Consider the following 20,748-nt stretch of genomic DNA (forward strand, 5'->3'; position numbering starts at 1 on the left):
GATTTAGAAAGGTGTGCTTGATATATTTTCAAAGCAGACCGTTTCTGGCCTTCAGTCTGTCTCCATTACCTACAATACAGCTGAATCTGAATTTTAAAATAATGAAAGTGATATATTATATACAATCAATGCACACATATAGATAGTTTTCAAGTCTTTTTTTCTGGTAATTTTGATGAGAACAACCAAATTTAATATCTCAGAAAAATTTTATATTACAGAAGTGTTTTTTTTTTTTTTCATTTTAAATCTTATCATCCTCATTTTATCCTCTGTTTAGCTTTTCTACATTTTCATTTACAAATAAGCAGCACGAACAAAAGTCTATCATGTTCATTGTTCATGCATAAAGGTTCATGTTTTTATTATTCATTTAAAAGCTGTTTTTAAACCAACGTCCTGCTGACGTGAATTAGGGAAAACATACGTACATGAGAAAAAATGTTTTACTTCCGACATAAACAGGATTTGTTTGACCTCAACTACAGTGAACATTTGCTCCATATAAAGCAAACCACAACCTTCATTCAGGCCAACACCCTCAGATAATAACAGATCTATAAGAATTTACAGTAAACAGTTCTAAGACAACAAACTCATGATCTCATTCAGCTGAGAAAAAATCTGGAGATCTGCTCAAAGAAATCCTGGAATAGCCATCATGGCTGACCGTCTAAGTTAACACAAACAGACATTTCCTGTTTGTGCTAACTTAGTCTCTCTATTAGCTTCGTACCATGTATCTAATGTACAAATGTAAGCTTCTGTTAACCCAGAACCTTACGACTAATTTCAACACTGCATACTATCTATATCTAGAACGCCTGCTCAAAAATAGAGTGAATCGTTATTCCTGGCACAGGTGAGTCCAAGTTCAGTGTAAGCCTTTAGTTCCCAGAGATGCCACACGTGGTTTCAGTCTGAACACAAGTTTGAGAGCGCAAAACTTTTTCTTTTCTTTTCAGCTGACACTGTGGTGAAATCTGAACAGAAAACAGCAGAAACTGGCAATTGCAAATCAACAGCTCTGCCCTACTTGCCTATATAACACTTCTTATAATATACATGAAGAATTACCCACCAGGCTTAGAGCAAGATTATTAGCAGCTGTCTGAGAACCTGAGTCATCTGAACTAAAACTGAACAACTATAAATAACCCAGATTACCTGCTCAGAATAGGTAACATCTTCACAAATAGCCTTCCTGAGCCAAAGAAGGAATCTAATTCAATCTAAATAGCCTTCTGTCCCGCACAATGCAACAGCTGGTTTTAGACTAGACAGTCTAAATATGTCTTAGTGTCCAGTAAGCTAATTGGTATCATGGCAGGGAGTCTGTAGGTCAGGGAAAAGTTATATAAAGGGGGCGCTGAAAGAGGCGATGTAAGAGACGTTTCAGTTGTCCTCCGGGAGCAGAAACACAAAATGAAGGTCAGAGGGAGCTGGTCTTCTTTAATTAAAAATCTTCTACTGACAGGTTATCGATTCCTTTATGTTTAAGAGGCATAACTGGGACAGCAAAGGTATTACATTTAAAAATGACATGAGACGTTTTCCATTTGGCTTTCATAGGTTTGTTTCTCACTGAATGTGATGGGAATTAATTAAAAACACATCTATCGGTAAATTTGTTGAATCCATTCACACTTTTGCTTCCTGTTTTTATCCATAATTTGATCTCTTTTCAATATTTGATTTGTATCAATCGACCCGATGGCACTGAAAATTAGCTGACCAGACTGTCCATGCTTATCAGAGTAAATCATCTTTCTAATGTAATGAGATGAAAACCTTACAGACTAACAGAGTTATTAGTCAAACTAATACACCTGAACAATGTGGAAAATGTTTTAAGCTGCAATCTACTGTCATTTTTTTTCTGCCTACATTCAGAAAACCAGCAGGATCTGTGGCACAGAGGAGCTCACTCAGTAAAACATTAAGCAGAAGTTATTGCAGTGATGTAATTCTAGATGTGTGTAGCCATCCATTTGGCTTCTGGGAAATAAAACAATGCAGCCATAAAAATGCATCACTTATCAGTGATCTCTGAATAAACTCCAGAAAGCCCTTGCCACTCGCACGCAAGCTCACCAATAAATGGGACAAAGGAGATGTTTGGACTTTGGCACAAGCACGTGATATTCACCTGATGAATTGGCATATTAATATTAGTAGTAGGAGACATGCTAGAACAATTGGTCATTTTAAGCAACAAATTCATTTTCTTTATTGAAACAGGCACAGGATTATTGGTTTTAAAACAGTGTCAGTAGGATATAATAAATAAACTGATCACTGATATTAGTAAGTAGAAAACGTTTAATGGAACCTCCTTGGAAATGTACCCCACACACACCAGGAAGTGGGCTGGTGTCCTGCATGTTTTAGATGAACAAGCCAAGCGGGTTCCTGATGAACTTAGTAACAGGAAATGAGTCAACAATTTGAGTCAGGTGTGGTAGATGGTTTAGATTAGAATGAGTTCATCTAACATGTGCAGGACTTGGGTGTCAGATTTAACCGCTTTCAATCTACAGGCTTTTTGGGACAACAAAACTAAGAAAAGAGGCTTTGAATGCCTTTGTAGTTTTTCACAACTGCAGACCATTTTTTCTTGCCATTAGTTTGACATTGCAGCAAGATGAGAAGAATCGATAACATTAACTGAGTTTAAAATGTGATAAACTGGCTGTTTAAACCACAGGTTTGGCTAATTTTGCATAGACAAACTAAAGTCAGAATTTAAGGTAACAATACGGTCAATATGGGCCCGTTGTCAGTCTTTTGAAATAATGCCATGGGTAACACTTATTCTTCTTGTCCTGAGAAGCACATAGCTGAAAGTGTAATGGGAAAGATCTTCTGCAGCAGGATGTGGCTTTTATCTACTGACTATCAAAGGACGCTTGAGAGAATTGTGAAACCATATAAAAACAAATAGAGCCAAAGCAGAGCAACATGACAGGGACACAAAACATGCAAGCTACATCAAGAACTGACCAATTACTAAGAAACGAAAGATCCTGGGTCTCATCAAAGGCCAGAACTTAATCCCACTGAGACACTAAAGCATGCAGTACATGCAAAAGCCAAAGGGCGTCTGATAACCTTTTAGGGATAGGGTGTCCTAACTTTTAGAAAATGCAATGTTGTCGACATGTTTAGTTTAATAGGTTAATATTTGGTTGCGATTAAATCACTTGCTTTTCCAGAAATTAGTTTATACATACAGATCTATATCAAGAGAGTAGACAAGTACAAAAACATTCTGAGGTGTACCTCCTAAAACTGGAGAACAAAAAATGTAGAAAGTAAACTGAGCTGACTCAGAGTTGGCAGACAGTGGTGCTATGTAGCAACACAAAACCAGAAAGAGTTATGTGGGTTTAAAATACGTCATTCTGTCGGCAGACAGAGCGTTAGATGCCAGAAGGGAAATAGACCATGGCGGAAAAGGAGCGGTTTAAAAAGAAAGAAAAAAAGGCTTGGATCTCAAGCAGCAAGGGCAGGTCAAAGTAAGGCAAAGCCTAGCGTGAGTAAAGACGTCAGAGCTTGAGACCGGGTTGCTCCACCCAGAGATAAACACACACAAACAGTGCATTGTCATGGCAACAAGGAGTAGGAAAGTGTGACATGGCCCATCTGGCATTGAAGAAAAGCCAGCTTCCAGCCTTCAAGATGACATCAATTTGCTTTTCCTGCTGGTTGATACAGTCATGTATTTGTTCCTCTGCTCTGTATGTTTCCAGGACAAGCTGTATAGTGTCTGGGTCTATTTCTGGTCATGATGAAGACAGGAAAATATTCTGCAAGTTTTAAAGCTGTCTTTTTTTTTTTTTTTTTTTTTAGTTTTAAACCAATTCTTATGTCTCAGAAAAAAGGTTTGATGTCACAGAAACTCATGAAATTAAAGGTGCTATCCAAGATTTATTTCAAAAGTTGAGACTTATGAATAAAAAAACCTTAAGTGTGTATCACTTAAGGTTCAGAAAAATAATTTGCTCTTGCTTAAGCATTTGCAACAGAGGAGAAAAAACAGATGAGCTTATCTGTTTTCACAAACCTTGAATGTTGATCCTGGCCTGTTGCCACATACTCGCACGAAAGGTTTTACGGATTACCACCGTTGAATCTATGGCTTAAATTCAAAGGTGATTCTATCTATTATTCACTAATTCTGGATGAAATATGCAAGATATAATGTGCTGCATGAATGCTCCTTTATGTGTCAAAACTGTAAAGTTAAGGAAGAAAAACATTAAAAATATTCCATCCACCATGTGAATGTGTGTGTGAAGCAGTGGAATAAAAAAAACAACATTATTTGCCATAAAATAATGTTGTTTGACTGCGGTTAGCACTACAGCTGCTTTTCCAGTAAAACACAGATAATCTCAACATGTAAGCCAAACCACATCTCACCAAACTTGCCAGACAAATTTTTAAAACGTAGTTTTAACCAAACTGCTGCCAAGACAACCTATCCACTGCTTCAACCAGAAACCAGATTAGACTCAGCTGTTCATAATGTGATCTGGCTGGAAGCTAGTCCCAAGCTATAAAGTGCTAAACATTTTTACATAGTTGCCCTTCAGCAATGAATAGCTTAATGCTATTAGCCTCTTGTTACGAGGACAAGGTATGATTGGAATATTATGCTGCTAAAATATTTCTGTCCAGCCATTCATCTGCTTTAGAGTAGTTTAAATCTCATGACAAAGATCTGACTGCAATGAACAATATGATAAATTATTTTGTAAGAATAATTGTTACTTTTTTGTTTCAAATAAGAGATTAGATCAATTTTTTTTTGTTTCAAATTCTACTCCAAGTATCAAGAAGCTATGGTATTTTTACCCAACGTTATCTTACTGCGAGAATCTATTCTGAGTTTGAAAAGTGTTCAGCTAACAGTGATTCACTGAATGGAATGCCCAATTTACAAAGCACCATTTAAAAATTTTGTTTCTGAAGGGCCGTTCATGGAGAGAAAATTTTCACTAATACAAATTTAAGTGGTAAAAGACTCCTGGAGTGTTAATTATAAGCAATGGCTGTTATCTGACATCAACAGGTGGGTCTCGGTGACTCTTAATACTATTTTTACCTTTTTGTTGATCTACTGGCTAAAGTCTCATTTCAAAAACTGAACTGTTTTTGGCACTGCATCACAATCAATGATCAGCCTACGTTAGGGGTGAATGACTGCGAGGCTAAATCCCTAAACCTAATTTCACGTTCAATTTTATGACAAAGATAAGGTGCATACTGCTGCTTGTAAACTTCTTTTTATGTTTGATAAGTAAACTATCCCAGCCGTTTCTGCTGAGGTCCTGCTGCACAGTAAAGTTTTAAAATTTGATTTAGGAGAGTGAAGTTTCAGTGTAAGTCTCTTTGTGTTGAATAGAAAGTGATGACGATGTAAAATTTTTTAGCTTTAATCAGGAATGGTAATTAGCCAGTTGATATATCCACACTGCTGTAGACAGAGGAACTGAGTCTGAATATTGCCTTACTTTCTTGACAAAAAACACCAAACTTTCACTGACAATGGCGATTTATTTTTCTCGTTTCTGGTGAGAGTAACCAGACAAGGTTTTTTGTCTTCTGTTTTGCCAAAGGGATCTGGTGATTTTGCCCTTTTTTGCCATTCAGAGTGAACATTTAGAAGAGAGGGACAAATGGACCTACTGACATGGAGCCATATTAGCAGGAAAAGCAGTTTATTAGTTGTTCTGCGCTCTAAGAAGCCTCTGACTTACGGTTCTGTTATCGAGTAGTATTGTTCACATTTACTTCATTTCAGGTCATTCCTATTAAACTTGCAGTCGTAATTGACAGAGTTGAGTGTTGCTTGTAAAGGCCCCTGTAGCGATAGCTCTTCCAGGAGACCCCATGCTGTTCATTTACATAAGCTTCGGTTGGTAAATCTACAAGCCTGCAAGTGATTAATTAAAATTATAATGAAGTCCAAAAACATCCCATCACTATAGAAAACTAAAATCTCTGATGAACACCTTAAAAAAAACACACCTTATACCTTCTTACTGTGGTGCAAGAGGAAGTTGTTGCAAATTGGTACAGATTGGAAAACTAAGTGGCATGTCTTTCTTTTAAAATTTGTAATAAGAAACTACAGTAAAGGAGAGAAAGTTCTGCCATCTCTTACCTTTTATTGCTGCTTGAAGATTCGAGCAATGCCGAGTCTTTACTGCGGCTGTTGGAGCTGCCCATTGACTCGTGGCCGTTGCTGTCATTCCCATGACTCTCGTTGCCATGACTCTCGTTGCCATGCGATTCTGTCCCGCTGCCGCTGGACCCACTGCTCTTCATCTCCACATCCTCCTCGGGGGACAACCGAGAACGCGTTGTCTTGCGCACGTTGTGAGGAGAGAGGGCGGGGTCCTGACCGCTGCTGTCGCTGCCCTCGGAGGGCAGTCCAAGGTCAGGTCTGCCCTGGGCGTAGCTGCCCACCCACCGCATCTGTGCCATGGGCCTGCACCCCGAGGCTCCGCTTGAGACGGAACTGCTTGAAGCCGAGGCTCCATCCCGATCTGCCGGAACCGGCAAGGGGTAGGGCTTGGAGTCTGAATCGTCCGACATCAGGAGGAGGTATTTGTTGGGGTTGTTTCAGGTTAGGTAGAACGCAGTCATCCCATTGTCTGAAGGATGACAGCTGAGTGGATGTCAAGTAAACGAACTGATCTGTGGAAAGAGACCACATGTGATAGACATGAATGACCCTGTGTCTAATCACAGTTTTAAATATTTGCAAAATACATGACTTAACATCCAGTGAAGGAAAAAATGATGTTTAAAATTTTATGAAAGTTGCAAAGTTCTTTGACATGAGCTCCAGACAGTAAAGATTTTTCTCTGCATTTGTAGCCAGTGGTGCCAAACAGTCAATGCTATGATGATTTTTCAACATGAGATTGTGTCTGCCTGTTCATTTGAACAACTACATAAATATAAGAGGAATAATGCTTGCACAAAGTTAAAAACAGAAAAAAAAAAACATCGTACTTCAAAAGGCTTCCTTCTGCCTTTGGTCTAGTGTCATATTTGAAACATTGTGTGGTTTAACCCTGGACCCCTGAAAACCCTGCTGGACGCCTCTGATGTTCTATGAAAGCCTCTGGTTCAGACAATTTGGCCTTTAAGAACAGCAGGTCTGTCCAATCTAAACCCTTCAACTCTTTTAAAAGGATTTTCCAACTTGGACCCCAGATAACACCTGACAAGATTGATCTGATTGCCAACGCACATCACCAAGCAACACTAAAAAGTAGATCCTCTTTCTAACTCTAAATAACAAAACTGATCTGGTCAAGCCTTTAAAATGAACCCACACTTTCACCATTCATCCCCAAGTTAACACAGAGGAATGCTTGAGACTTTTTTTTTGTTATATAAATAATGACAGTGTGGAATGTCTTACGTGTTTCTGTACAGTAGAAATATTTTCAACACTTCCTACAAGTCTGGTCATTATTACCCCGTACAGATATGTAAACTCTAAAAGCTCAAAGAGGGTGTACTTTCTTTTTTTTACCATGGCTGTATTGTGACCTCAGTTGAGCATGTAAGACAGCAAAAAAGGATGTCAAAATACTCCATCCAGTATCAAGAACACGGTTGGTTACAGAGTGGCATCAATGATGCTGTGTTTACATTAAAAACATGTAAAGCTGTGACTGAAATATTACACAAAGCACTTTGTCAATGGAAAATTGGAAGAGCGTGGTTTAAAAAAAACAATCCCCCCCAAAAAAAACTAAAAAGAATCCCAAAAGTTTATTTAAAGCTTTTGACAGCAGACTAAGCAACAGTGAAGAGGAGGATTGGATATTTGAAGTTTTCCAAACTTTCCACAAACACCCAGACGGCCACTCTAACTGGAAGTGGAAAACTCAACGATAAAGAAGAAAGCACAGTTTTTGACAATAATTATATTTTGTCATTTAACCAATTGTGTTATACAAGAATATGCAGTCAATATCTAGTAAAGCAGCTGGCATTATATTTAAATGCTGCTTTTAAATTTCAAATAAAACACACTTAAAATCAAATAAAAACGAATGCTTCTGGTCAAGTTGAATACATTAAATGTCTGTGCATAACTTTGTCCAAGCTTGTCTTTACAACTAACCTAAATTTGTAGCACAGTTTGTGAGGATTTCAGAAAACCATAATGAACATAAATGACTTTAGATTGGTCAACTAATCCATAATGGTCTATTAAATCCCTCCTGTGGGATGTTGGTAACTGAAAATCCCTGTGGTAGAACAAATGACAGTAGCATAGATATCAATAATTAACACTTCTATAGATCTTATCAGATGACTGTGCACAGTGTGACACGACGTTGACCTGTTGCATAGTTGGCTCATGTCCTGCATCTGAGCTGCCAAGTGAAATAGGTCAGTAAATGATCAATCAGAAGGTGATAAGTCTTGCAAAGTGTGAAAAGAAGTGGCTGAACTTGAGCAAAAAGTTCACCAACGCTTGTCAGAATGGAGCAAGTCAAAACTGAACGCAGGCGGCAGGCGTGGGGAGAGGGGTGAGAAGAAGCAGCAGCAGATCTTTAAAAGATTAAAAGTGCAGCAGAGCAGAGAATAAGAAAGAAAAACAAATCTTTAATGACGTCTTTGGCTAAAACCAGAATGGGCATGCAGAGGCAAAGCGCAGGGATCCAGACACAATAAGAGAGATTAAAGCAATGTGCAAAAGTTTTAAACCACTCCTAACTCTGTATACTTTCCTTCCAAGGAGTCAGATTTTCTTGCAAATGCTTACAGTGGTCAATATCAATAGTTATTGGGTCTTTGCGAAGGTCAGTGCTATTCTTTGGGATTTGGCTGGGATTTGGCATTTTGACCTATTTTCTGTCCGGTGCTTGTACGTGACCCTGCCAGGGCAGTTTGCAGTGTTTGCTTAAAAAATAGGAAAGTGGACAAGTGAAGGACGGAGGAGGAATTATGAGGCCAGAGAATATCTAAATACTAACACAATAAAAATGACCTAAAAATCCTGAGAGACCTGACAAAGGAACAAGGAAATGCATCCTCCTCTGTACGCCAGGATTTAAGCGTCAATAGTGAATTTGTTAATGCTAAAATCCAATTATACTATTCAAACTCTGCTACATTGTAAAAAAAAAAAAAAAAAAAAAAGAATGTCTAATTTTTGTAGAAAAACTGTAAAAACAGCTGCCGGTATTTTACCGTAAATTAGAGACGCTTTTCTTTTTGTTTTATTTTTTTACAGTGTATCTCTCGATATTTACAGTTTCCAGCCAAACAAATCTGAACATTTTGCCTTTGTTAAATGCTGACTGTAATTAAGTGTCTAAATACTCAGTGTAAAATGAGCACCTTAGTAAACTGTCTGTAATCTGGAGACACCACACTCATGGCTCATTCCTTGAGTTCAGCTGCTGTTTTATGCCTGAGTGATTCATAGATCCCAGCTGAGTGGTTACAAATACCTAACAGAAAATATGTTAAAAAGCAGCCAATGTATGACGTCATATATCTGAAAATCATTTCAAAAGGCAAAGTCTGGCTTCTTTGACGCCAATTACAGAGAAATATAGGATCCTAACATTTGGCCAGAATGTAAGCTAATTTTTCTATGCTTTTTGGGGGGCTGAACAAGAAAAGATGTTTGATGACTTCCAGTGTTTGGTGAGATGATGCTCAAAACCATAAACTAAACGATCTAAACAACAGTGTGGAACAGACATTAACCATCAGGAGAGAAAGAAAAAAAAAATGTACAAAAGAAAGAGATCCGACAACATAAAACAGGGGGTAATGTTAAATGAGAATCAAAAATCTGAAAGAGGAAACTATAATTATCTGAACATGGGACTGGAGAACAAAACAACAACAACATTCAGGCCCAGATGAAGTTAATTAAACTACATGATATAAACAAAATGTGCAGTCAGGATAAAGAAAGTACATCTGCAAAGAAAAAGGAAATCTGTGATGCAGCACTTGAGCTCACTGTGGTTAGGATCATAAAAAAATCCCCTTCACAAAATGCAGTGACTTGGACCCATTCCCCCATGTTACTTAGAGACATTACTCACAGAATGTTTCTGCCCAGAGTGAATAGGCTGCTCTGAACTTCTCAAAGCACTTACTGAGCTGTTTTTTTCCCTGTCAGAAAGTGCAACTGAGGCAGGAGATGTAATTGAAAGTCTACAGTCCAAAGATGAAAGAGCAATCTGACAACCCGACAAACCACAAAGTCCAAAAGATTGTACTAGTTACCAATGTGGGAGATTCTTTAGTTATTAGCTTAGGATCAGTCCAAGTCAGGTGATTGTGCAACAGCAGACACTACAAACATGTTTCAACTTTTAGAAATTGCATTAAAATATTTCCTTTGGGCATTTCTGTGTAAGGAGAGACTGCTAACAAGATCCCTACAGATCAACTATGTTATTTTTTATATTTTTTTTTTGTAAAGGTGGCTATTTGTGTCCAATGCACCTGTGCACTAAAGCAAATTCAACATATCTTTCTTTGTCTCTGCCAATAAATAAATTCCAGCTGAGCAGCTGCAGAGAAAGGAGCAGAGGACAAAAAAAATCTGGCTTTCCTTCGTCTCCGTCAGGAATCCACTGATCATTTTAAAAACCAATCACAGTGAACTTTGCTTCCCAAACCACTTTTTCACGTTTTTTTTTTAATGCAGAGTCATCAGACTCTTCCTCATAATGTAATCAGCACATGGACTGACTCGATTAAATGATGCTTCTCCGGTCAAAGGGCGCACCGTCTGGCTGGCGCTCTATAAAAGCTATGACGCACATCCGACATTAAGGTACGGTCAATAAGGCGCAGGTGTCTAAAGCCACAAGATGAGAAAGATAACACAATTAAGAGGTATATATATATCACACTATATGGCCAATTTAATCCAAACGAACACTTGTTGGTGGTTAATAGGAACATTTGGCTGAGGTAGAACTTCAAAATCTATTTGGAATAGTATGAGAAATCATTTAAACTCATTTAATTGTTAAATGGTGCAACATTTAACAATTAAATGAGCCCATTCAGAGACAGCACAAATCCATGAGACATAAAGTTATAATAAGTAGGGAGATAAAAACCATCAGACAATTTTCCTTTAGCTCAAATAACAACAGTTCATGACATCCTGCCTTTTTTTATCCTTATTTCCTAAATCGCTGATGTTGGAACATTTAACCTGAGTCCGATAGTCCTTTTCATTGATTAGCCTTTAACCCTGATTGTCTAGATGGCGAAAACTCCTTGGTACCCTGTACGATCAGGATAGCATGAAGAAAATTAAATCCTATGCAAAGTCAAACCAATAAAAAAGTGTATGCATTGATTGCAATCAAATAACTAAATTTAGATAAAGCCATGTAAATTTAAGTCAGAATTTCATTCATCACTATTGCATTTGTGTCACTGCCCTACACAAGACTTTATTGCATTCATTTTTGTGTAATTAAGGACAACTTCACAAAAAATGTCTCTCTTTATTAACATTGATGAAGATTCAAGTGCTGTCACTTTTATTGGTGCACGGTCCTGTGCCTAACCTCAGCTGCCCTCTGTTGTAACATGCATCTTGCATAGCGACTGCCAACCTAAATATTAGTTCATGTTGGTCTCTGGATTCTTGAACCCAAGGTTTAGCTAAATCAGAGGGCATGCACAGGCTGGCAAGAACTTCTCTGTGCTCTCAAAAGGTTGCACTAGCCCTTTTGGCACCATCATACTACAGATGACACTTTAAAATGTTCTTTTCAGAAACAAGTACTTAGATCAGCTTTGAGAACATAAATATGCTCATTTAACTTCTCCACTCCTGATCTTTTTGCTCTGCCGCCGAGAGCTGTAGAGATGGCAACCCTTCCGTCTGATTTCAACTGTATGATAAACAGATCTAAATAACAAATCTCTTGTCAGCCTCTACTTGCGTCAAACATCTTGACTCCTCCCACTCCATTCATGAAGACAAGCTGAAGTTGGCTGTATTATTCTGCCACCGTGAACAAAGTCAACTTCAATCTGAGGTCCATATTTTAAAGCTGGACAAAAGAATAAGGCTGGAGAATGATGCTTTGGTTGCTTACAAGGGTATGACAGAGTAGTCCCTGGGATACCTTTGACAACTACATGTTTGCATTTTACTGCCGCAGGCTGGTAGATATTAGCAGAGAGCAGCCTCCACCTGAATAGCGTGCAAAGCTTTCCACTGATCTGATTTCAGGTGAGTGAAAGAGATGTGGCACTGCTATAACACTTTCAAATCAGATTCAGGTTCAGTTCACTTATCTTAAATCTCTGAGGCAGTTAAATGCCTGACTGAAGAGATCATGATCACATTGTGGTGAATTGGATTAAACCAACAGTAAGACTGAAAAGTGTCAAAGCTAAAACGTGGCAGACGCTTTTAAAGTCACTCCACTTCCATTGTTCAACCTACTAAACATCTTTATATTAGAATACTCTATTTCTATTGTAAAACAAAATCCAGTGTCCATGATTTCAAAACTCTAACTCTACAAATGTCATACTTCCTTAGGTGATCCAGGCCCAAGAGTGAGTGAAAGACATTAAAACAAGAAATAATGAATATGAAAAAAAGAAAATATCCATCCAATAATTTCCGACGTCCTCGTAACCCTTGCAGTGCTATGGTAGCCTACCTATCTCCAGCAACCAAGTCAGAAAACGAGGCCAAAATGTCTTGAATGGACTCAGGCCAAATAACCATAAAGGCATATTTATGGATCAGAGAAAGTCACTGGAGTAACCATAGAGAATCCACAGAGAGAACTTGCAAAAATTCATACATGACCCGATCATTTCTACTTACTATAATAAAAGAATAAAAGTATTATATATATACCATAATTATATAACACTAGAGGTTCCGCACCCCACCACCCCTCTCTTGGCACTGCCCCTGTCATCTTTAAAGTTGTAGTCACTGTGCTCTCACTCATGTAATTACAATGAATGAATGGTTAATTCTGCCAGCCTGCCTGCACTCTGCTCCTCGTACCGCATATTCCCTAATCGGAGCGGCATGTGAACTTGTGCCATGTGCAACTGCAGCATAACACTTTATGTAAGTGTGTCCGTACCGGCGTTTTCATGTGACACTGACACCACAGAGTTCAGCTATCCACTGTATCTACTGAGCTCCAGAAGGGACTCACCGCTCCGGCCACTCTGCGCCAGTTTTACTGCTTCAACTTTCTTTCTGGATGCTTTCACTCGCCGTATGCCAAGTTCCTTAAAGCCCCGGTCAGCTGCGGTTTCATCCCGCAGCAGGTAAAGCGGCTACTCCGTCAGGGATTTCCAGCAGTCAAGAGAGCAGACGTCCAGTTAATTGAGGTGTGACCTTATAATGCAATACCCAACTCATTATTTCATACGGACATATAATAAGCTTCACTAACCTCACGGAGGGCTTCAACTCTATTTTCTCCGGTGGTTCCGTGGAATAAAATTCTTGAAGATTTGAAGATACAGCTACCTTTTCTGTAGGACTGGGTCCGTCCGCTCCTTCTGGGCTGCTTTCACAAATTTCTCTCCCCGGCTCCGGTGTCCACGCACTGCCCTGGATCTCCAACGCAAGCATTGACCTCATTACAAGCCCGTTTTCTAGCCCTTCCTACTGCTCTTCTCCCATTGGTCTAAATGAAAGCCAGTCATCGCCTCTCCGTGATTCGGACCAATCAGCGTGTCACGAGCTGACGGAAGCTGGCAGCATAACTACCGCTCCGCATCGTGATTCGTCCTCTCTGCTGTCAGTCGTTTTACATAAGGTTGTGACGGGCTTTTCACATGGAAACCCACGGCTGCTGGCAGTGTGATGAGAGAGAGCAAATCACTACGACGGAGAAGCCTGTGAATGAAGCAGTGGCCAGGGTTGGCTCATAACGGCTCAGAGCGACCGGCTGTTATCTAAAAGGTTATACAAGTGTGTGCATGGCAATGTGGCGGGGACTGTTTGTGCGCAGTCATTCACGTAAGCATAAAAAAGTTTGCCTGAACAGAAATTTGATGTCTCTCGAGGTCTTTTGGAAAGTGTTTCCAATTTATAGTCTTTATTACGTAAAATTAATTTAAGAGATAATGCACTTTGTTCACAGTGTGGTATATGTTAGGTCTACGTGATGCTTAGGAGGCGCATTGTATCACTAAAAGAGATGCAAAATGTTCCTGTTTTGATGCTTTACATAACTTTGAAGATTCGGGAATGTGAGCCCCGTGAGGAGCATACTAAACACCGTGAAAAGGAATTTAGGGCATGTGCCATATAAATTTCAATGACGCATAGTTGAACAAATACAGATGTGCACGTGAAGCTGGGTGCTGCACAGCAGACATGTCGAAATAGAGTTTTTACATTTTTTATTGGAATAATATAATTATACATATTGTCTCTAAATCTTTAAGACATTGTTAGAATGACCTAAAAAGTGGTCTATCCTGTTTCCTAGGATTTTTAGCTTCTTCAAACCCTATTTTACTCAAAAACGTGTGAAAAATACATAGATTTTTGCTGCCAAGCAGGTCTGAAGTAGTAAATGCTAATTTGAAGACATGGCATAAAATAGATAAAAAATGTAGGTGTGATGCAAATTAGCAACATTAGGAATTATTGGGGACTACAGTAAGTGAAAATTTCCACTCCGATATATAGGATATTTTGTTGATGTTGCTATTTCTTGGCAGTGTTTCAAATCAAATTGCAAAAGTTATTACTCTAATTTGATCGCAGTACTTCAAATTCAGCTTAAAAGGGAGATATTGCATATTACACAGCCACATAGGGACATTATGTAGGGCATAACCTTAAATCTGTCCATCTCTGATTCACATGACAGTTATTGAGGTCCACCTCAATAACATAAAGTAGTTCATGGTGAAATAGCAGAACATAGTTTTAATTTGTTTCAAATAAAAAGTGAAATACAAGTCTCCCAGCTTTGTACAGGGAAATGTCACATTTAGATACAAAAATGATCTTACTGAACATTGGGTGATAATTTCCATGTAGCCCATTTATGGCTTGCAAGCAACTTGATCATGCAGAGGAAATGTTTCCTTTTTTGATGAAAGTAAAAGAGTCAGAGTGACGCAAAAGGAGGTGTACGTGGACCGAGCTGTAACCAAGTTCTCCATGGAGATGAGGGCATCCCCAGCAATGTGGGGGTGGAGGAAGACAACAACCACTTATGATCATCAGAACCACTGGTACCGCTCCAACAGCCCACTGAGGGATACAAACAATGAGTCAGTTAAAACCGTACAAGTTGAATCCATCAAATATTGTCGTTAGAGCCTTTAGAAGTGGTGCGTCAGGGTAATACGCTAAAAACACTGTGAAGATGAAGATTTGGTTTCTAATTTAGTTACAACTTGCTCTTTTTTTAACAGTCCTCTGCTTTATGAAATATTTAAGTATATGCTCAGTGTTGATTCGCTTCACTGTCATTTTTGGAGCAATTGTTGGTGTTGCTGTTTATATGTTTTTGTGTTCTTAATCCAGGCATACTTCCCATCCCACAGTGAGTAAGAAGGGAAAAGCATGTCCAAAGTTCACTTGACATGACACTTTGGGAGTCACCAGGTCTTCATAGCACCCATTAAATACTCTCTGCACACAAAGCTTTTGAATGGGAGTGATGCCAGAAAATAAATAAATAAATAAAATTCATGTTTTAGTGCTGCACGCCTGGATTAAAGGAAAGGATGACAGGCATGAAGGAATGTTAAAGAGGTAGTGCAATCATCTGAGTTGTGCTGGAGGTGGGAAATTTTGCCAAATCATCAAATTACAAAATTTAGCAGGCTACAAAAATTAATAAAAAATAATAATAATAATAATTTAACATTAAACATTTTTATTCTATTTTTTAACAGAAATTATTTTCTCTGTATGCATCAACTTGTGAAATGCTACAGAAGAAGATTGGCACTATAGACTGAAGCCATAGCTTTATGACCTTCATGGCGAAAGGATTTATTGCGGGGTTACTTTTAGCTGCTGCTAATATCCCCAATAAAGGCTTTTTTTGTCTAAGTATCTTACTCAGTTGCACGTGAAGACTAGAGCAAGGTAATGTTTAATTCAACTATAAAACAGTAGGGATTGCTCCAAAACCACAAACCAAAGGCACCGCTGGGCCTAATTGTCGAAAAGGTTGTATTTCTCCATGTTTAAAAAAAAAAGGGGCACATGAGGTAAAACATGGATGAAAAGAACAATAAGTTCTGCCTTTTATCTTTGATGCTAAATGTTTTAACTACACTGTGACCTTTAAAAAGCATTAACTTCAAACTGAAAATAAAACCGTTCTCATTTGAGTGACTTTAATTGCTCAGAAGACTTTTTCACAAAACCACAAGATGCAAGTCGGACACACAACAATAGATTATCACACCAGTTTCGAAGCTGTGTGTGTGCGAACGAGCCACAAATAACTCACTAGGGTTGTGTGGGCAGCAGCAGAGAGAAGCTTACTGCACACTCCCACAGGATAAAACATCCTGCAGTCTTTGCCTCCCACCCTCACATCCACTTGTGCTATTTCCACAGTTTGAACGTCATTAGCACGGACCCCAGAGGCTAATATTGTGAGCTAATATCCCACTGGGCTAAATATACGTATCTTCCTTGCGATAAACTTCTGCAGAATTACTCACTCAAAAAAAATGTGCGAGTCCCTGGATGAAACTTGGATGAAGTATCACAATTTTCTTCTAATCTTTGTTTGGGGTTTTTTTTGTGGAAGCTGTTGTCAATAATGCTGTACGCTGGCCGCCCTGGTAGAGATATTTAATAAATCTTAATATAAATATTTGTCGCACCTTTTTAACAGTGAACTTGTGATTTTTTTTTTTTTTATCCTCCCATTATTATCCTGCTCACTGTTGTGGCGAGATAAACATAGATCCTTTCATAATCTCAATCCCAGTTATTTTAAGCTTGTTTATTATTGCTATGGTTGCAGATATGGAGCATTTTTGGCTGGTAACTATTCTTGGAGTTATTCCTTCACTTACAGTATCAAGACCACACACAAATCTAACTTACATGCACTGCAGGGTTTTCATGTCTTTCCCATTTTCCTATCCCAGAAAAACCTGAAATGATCAATTTCTAATTAAAAGTTCATTGAAAAAAAGATCAACTTTAAGTCAATAAGATGTATTGTCAGAAGATAATCAAACCGTTAGTGTAGTCTAATATTAAGAGATGAATTTATTTTAAGCCTACACACGTATATTTGCAAGGGGGCAAGAATTATAAAGGTTTCATAGTTTCCTCTTGGCGCTGCAGGTGTGAAATTTAATTTTATATATTATATAAACTTCATCACATATCAAGAAACGCGTTGAAAATGTGAAAATACTGTTTTAAAATATATTTTTCACTAATCCCATCATTTAAGGAAAGAAGATTACTCATTTTATCCACCAGTAAAATATCCTTAAGAGAACTGTATGTATGTTTATCTTTTAGAATTTGAAACTTGTACTTATTTTATTAACTTTTTCTGACCATCATTAATAGGGTTGCAGCATTTCAGCATTTTGCGATGTCTCCATTAAGTAGACACCGATTGATTTTGTGATTACAGTATTGATATCCTTTGTGCGTAAGAGACCGTCATTCCCTTCTTATTTAAAAAATGAGTACAATGTTCTTGCTTAAGTCTGGTCGTGATATCCCCTTATAGAGTTCTTCTCCGTCTGCAAACACATTTCCTCCTACATCCTGTTTGTCAGTGAGGTGGAGGCTGGTGAGTATTCACGTAAATGAGAAATGTAGAATTCTGGTGCAAAATTGACGTAAGCCACAGATGGCTGTGTCTGTTGATCAGAGGATGCACTTAAGCTCCTGCCAAATCTGTTTGTTAACGAGAAAAGGAATCAGCCAGGTTATTTTCCTTGTCAAGTTATCCCTCCATCCATATTGCACAGCAACGTAAACCTGCCTCTAGGAGCTGGCAGAAGCAGGTACGACTCAGTCGGGTCTATCAGAAACCTGCATCAAATAAAATTTATAAAATACTAAAAGTGAAAATCATAAATGGGTCAAAGCATGCTCTTCAACCTTGCATGTTTTCTATGTTGCCCTGCTCAAAATGTAAATTTAAAACAGTCTGGTTATCAGTTCATTATGACAAGGCTTGTTTTTCATTTGTTTGAATGTCACGTTTCATGGTTTAGTCGCATTCGTTTTAAGGGTTTTGGTTTAATCTTCTTGCTGTTAAAGCAGGTAGATCAGTATTTAAGAGACAGTAATATGTATGACACATCTATATATTTATTCATAATTTCTTATTAAATTCATTTTCAGAGATGGTTTTCGTAGCCTAAAAGAAGAAAAAAACAAGATCAACAATTTAGGACTCTGAGATCACTTTTTATGTGTTGATCAGGACATTACAAGGTGTATTGTTACATAAATATGATACTATAAGTCACACTTTTGCCAATATCTGGTCTTTTAACACATTCTCCATCCATGCATCTGTGTGTTCCTGTCATCTTCACCTTCCCACTTTTTAAGGTATCTTTGAAGAAACGAAGAGCCTTCCTGGGCCTCCTTTGTTCAATCTGTCTTTGTTCCTGGCTTCTCATTTGAAACATAATTACTTTTCTTCCTGAAGGAGAAACAATTGTTCATGCTGTGACTGCAGTAATCACTGCCCATGTTGCATTTCTTTATGAATATTTTCTGTAATTTCAAAGTCTATCGTTGCAGACACTGTCTGTCCAATTAACATTTTTGCTGCTGTGCAAAGAAATGCTTTAGGTGCTTTTCTCAGAATTGTTTCCTTTCTTCAAACCAACATCAGCTCTGTTAGCTACACTTCCTGTTTTATATTTTATATTGAGCTCCTTAGTTTTTTTTTATAATGAAGAACTTTTGTTGCCTTCACTTTGTAAGAGAAAGACTAAAAATAAAGATGAACTAATAGACATCACCAAATATGGGAGTTTTTCCATGTCCAGTCATGGCTAAAACTGAGAGTAGAAGTCAGGGTTGTTAGCATCATGCACATAAATTCAAACCCATTTTTCTGGGTTGTCCTGCTCTTGTGCTCAGCTAGTCCTTTGTCCTTCTTGACATCATTTAGATGAAATCAGGATGTCTGAAGCCTCCCACAGTCAGTGAAGGAATCTCTCGACACCTTACGACTGCTGAGATAATGGGAAAGTCTTTGTGACTGCAACAGTTTTTTTGGATGTGTGAAGCTCTGCCGGCACCTCTCTTGTTCCATGCTGTAGTTGAACTGATTAGGATATTTTGAGGGTGGACGTTGCATCCCCTAGTAGGGCTTGCCTCAGTCTGTTAACACTCTCCCTTTCAGCAATGCGTGGGCTGGTGACAATACACGTAAATTGTGGTGCAAACGTGACGCAGGCCACAGATGGAACAGACTACTGATCAGAAGAAGCATTTCAGCTCCAGCCAGGATCTATGTGCCAAAAAGAAACATGTTCTTGTTTTGAAGAAAGAAAAAACTTGTCTTTTCCCCAGACTCTTCAGCATCCACACCCTCTTTAAGAACTTCTCAGATGTTGACATGAAAGCAATAGAAATAGCCACCTTATGTGCCAAATGGAAATATTGATGCAAGAGATTATGACAATATTGTGGGTGTGTGCTTATCCCCCCCCCAATCTATTTTCATCTAAAATATAGCTGGTAAAATACACATTGAACATGTCAGCTTTTTATTAGTTTAAATGAGGTCACCGACATAAAATTCACACCAAATGTCAGCAACAACCCAGATAACCTACACATACAAAGTAATTAAAGCAAATCAGTCTTCAGATTAAATTAATGGTTAAAAAAAAGAACATGTGTATAACAGAGAAAACACATTAAATGCAAAGAAATGAATGTGTAAAAAGACAAACCCCAGAAACTACTATTTTAAAAATGTTTGCTATTTGTAAAGGAATCTGCTAGTTTAGGTTTGTCATTTCAAAGTATTGGAGTTTTATGGTTGTCAAAGCAAAGAGATTTTCCCAAAAATCTCCATATTGCAAAATATACAGTGATTACAGCTGCATTTCTAAACTTCTGAATGTACCAGCGTGAGCGCTGTTAGAGCCATAATCCAGAAGAACATCACAATGAACCAGACGTAAACAGGTGGCCCTCGTAACATTTCTGGTGCAGAGAAATGAAAATTTCGATCCAGACTTGTCCAAAAACCAGACTTTCAGTTTGTGAGAGTCTTGAAATGAGCAGGTCCAATTTTATCCATTTAAAATTACAAGTAATGCACTCGACACAAATTGCCTCTTTGCGCACCGTTGATGCAGATGCAAGACTGTTAGAAAAAAATCATGCCAACACTTGTTTTAAAGGTAGAAGCAGAAGATTTGGACAACATAAAAAAAAAACCCTGAGACAATAGTTCCAAACACAAACATGGGGACTATTATTTGGATTCAGATAAGACAGTAAAACTGTGCCAGAATGACCAAATCACATGACTGTGATCCGACTAAAAATGGAAAGAACTGAAGATCAGAGCGCATAGAAAAGAGCCCCAAACACAAACCTTTAAGATTTGAAGAATTTGTTTAGAAGACAAAGTGGGTCAAACTCACACATGAGTAATGAATGCACTAGTTTCTCCATAGAGCAGGCATCTTAAGGTGGGGGGAAAAAGCTCTTTCCCTGGAAGCATTTAATACATT

The 20,748-nt window shown here is 38.2% G+C and overlaps 1 protein-coding gene across 5 annotated transcripts in view; it reads right to left on the bottom strand.

Annotated features, from left to right (window-relative positions):
* LOC103143047 (period circadian protein homolog 2-like) overlaps positions 1 to 13,652 on the bottom strand; it is a 33,527-nt gene extending 19,875 nt beyond the window's left edge. For 2 of the 5 annotated variants that reach the window (XM_016674987.1, XM_016674983.1), the window contains exons 1-3: positions 13,467 to 13,652; positions 13,224 to 13,316; positions 6,173 to 6,708 (exon numbers count right to left, since the gene is read on the bottom strand). In XM_016674987.1, coding sequence (XP_016530473.1) covers positions 6,173 to 6,606 — 434 coding nt within the window. In that variant the 5' untranslated portion in view covers positions 6,607 to 6,708; positions 13,224 to 13,316; positions 13,467 to 13,652. Of the gene's footprint in view, positions 1 to 6,172; positions 6,709 to 13,223; positions 13,348 to 13,466 lie in introns of all 5 variants that reach the window. The other 3 variants (XM_016674984.1, XM_016674986.1, XM_016674985.1) reach the window with 3 other exon arrangements.
* Positions 13,653 to 20,748: the final 7,096 nt, after the last annotated feature.

The sequence above is a fragment of the Poecilia formosa genome, unplaced genomic scaffold (genome assembly GCF_000485575.1).
Source record: "Poecilia formosa unplaced genomic scaffold, Poecilia_formosa-5.1.2 Scaffold104, whole genome shotgun sequence".
In the NCBI taxonomy this organism is placed as follows: domain Eukaryota; kingdom Metazoa; phylum Chordata; class Actinopteri; order Cyprinodontiformes; family Poeciliidae; genus Poecilia; species Poecilia formosa.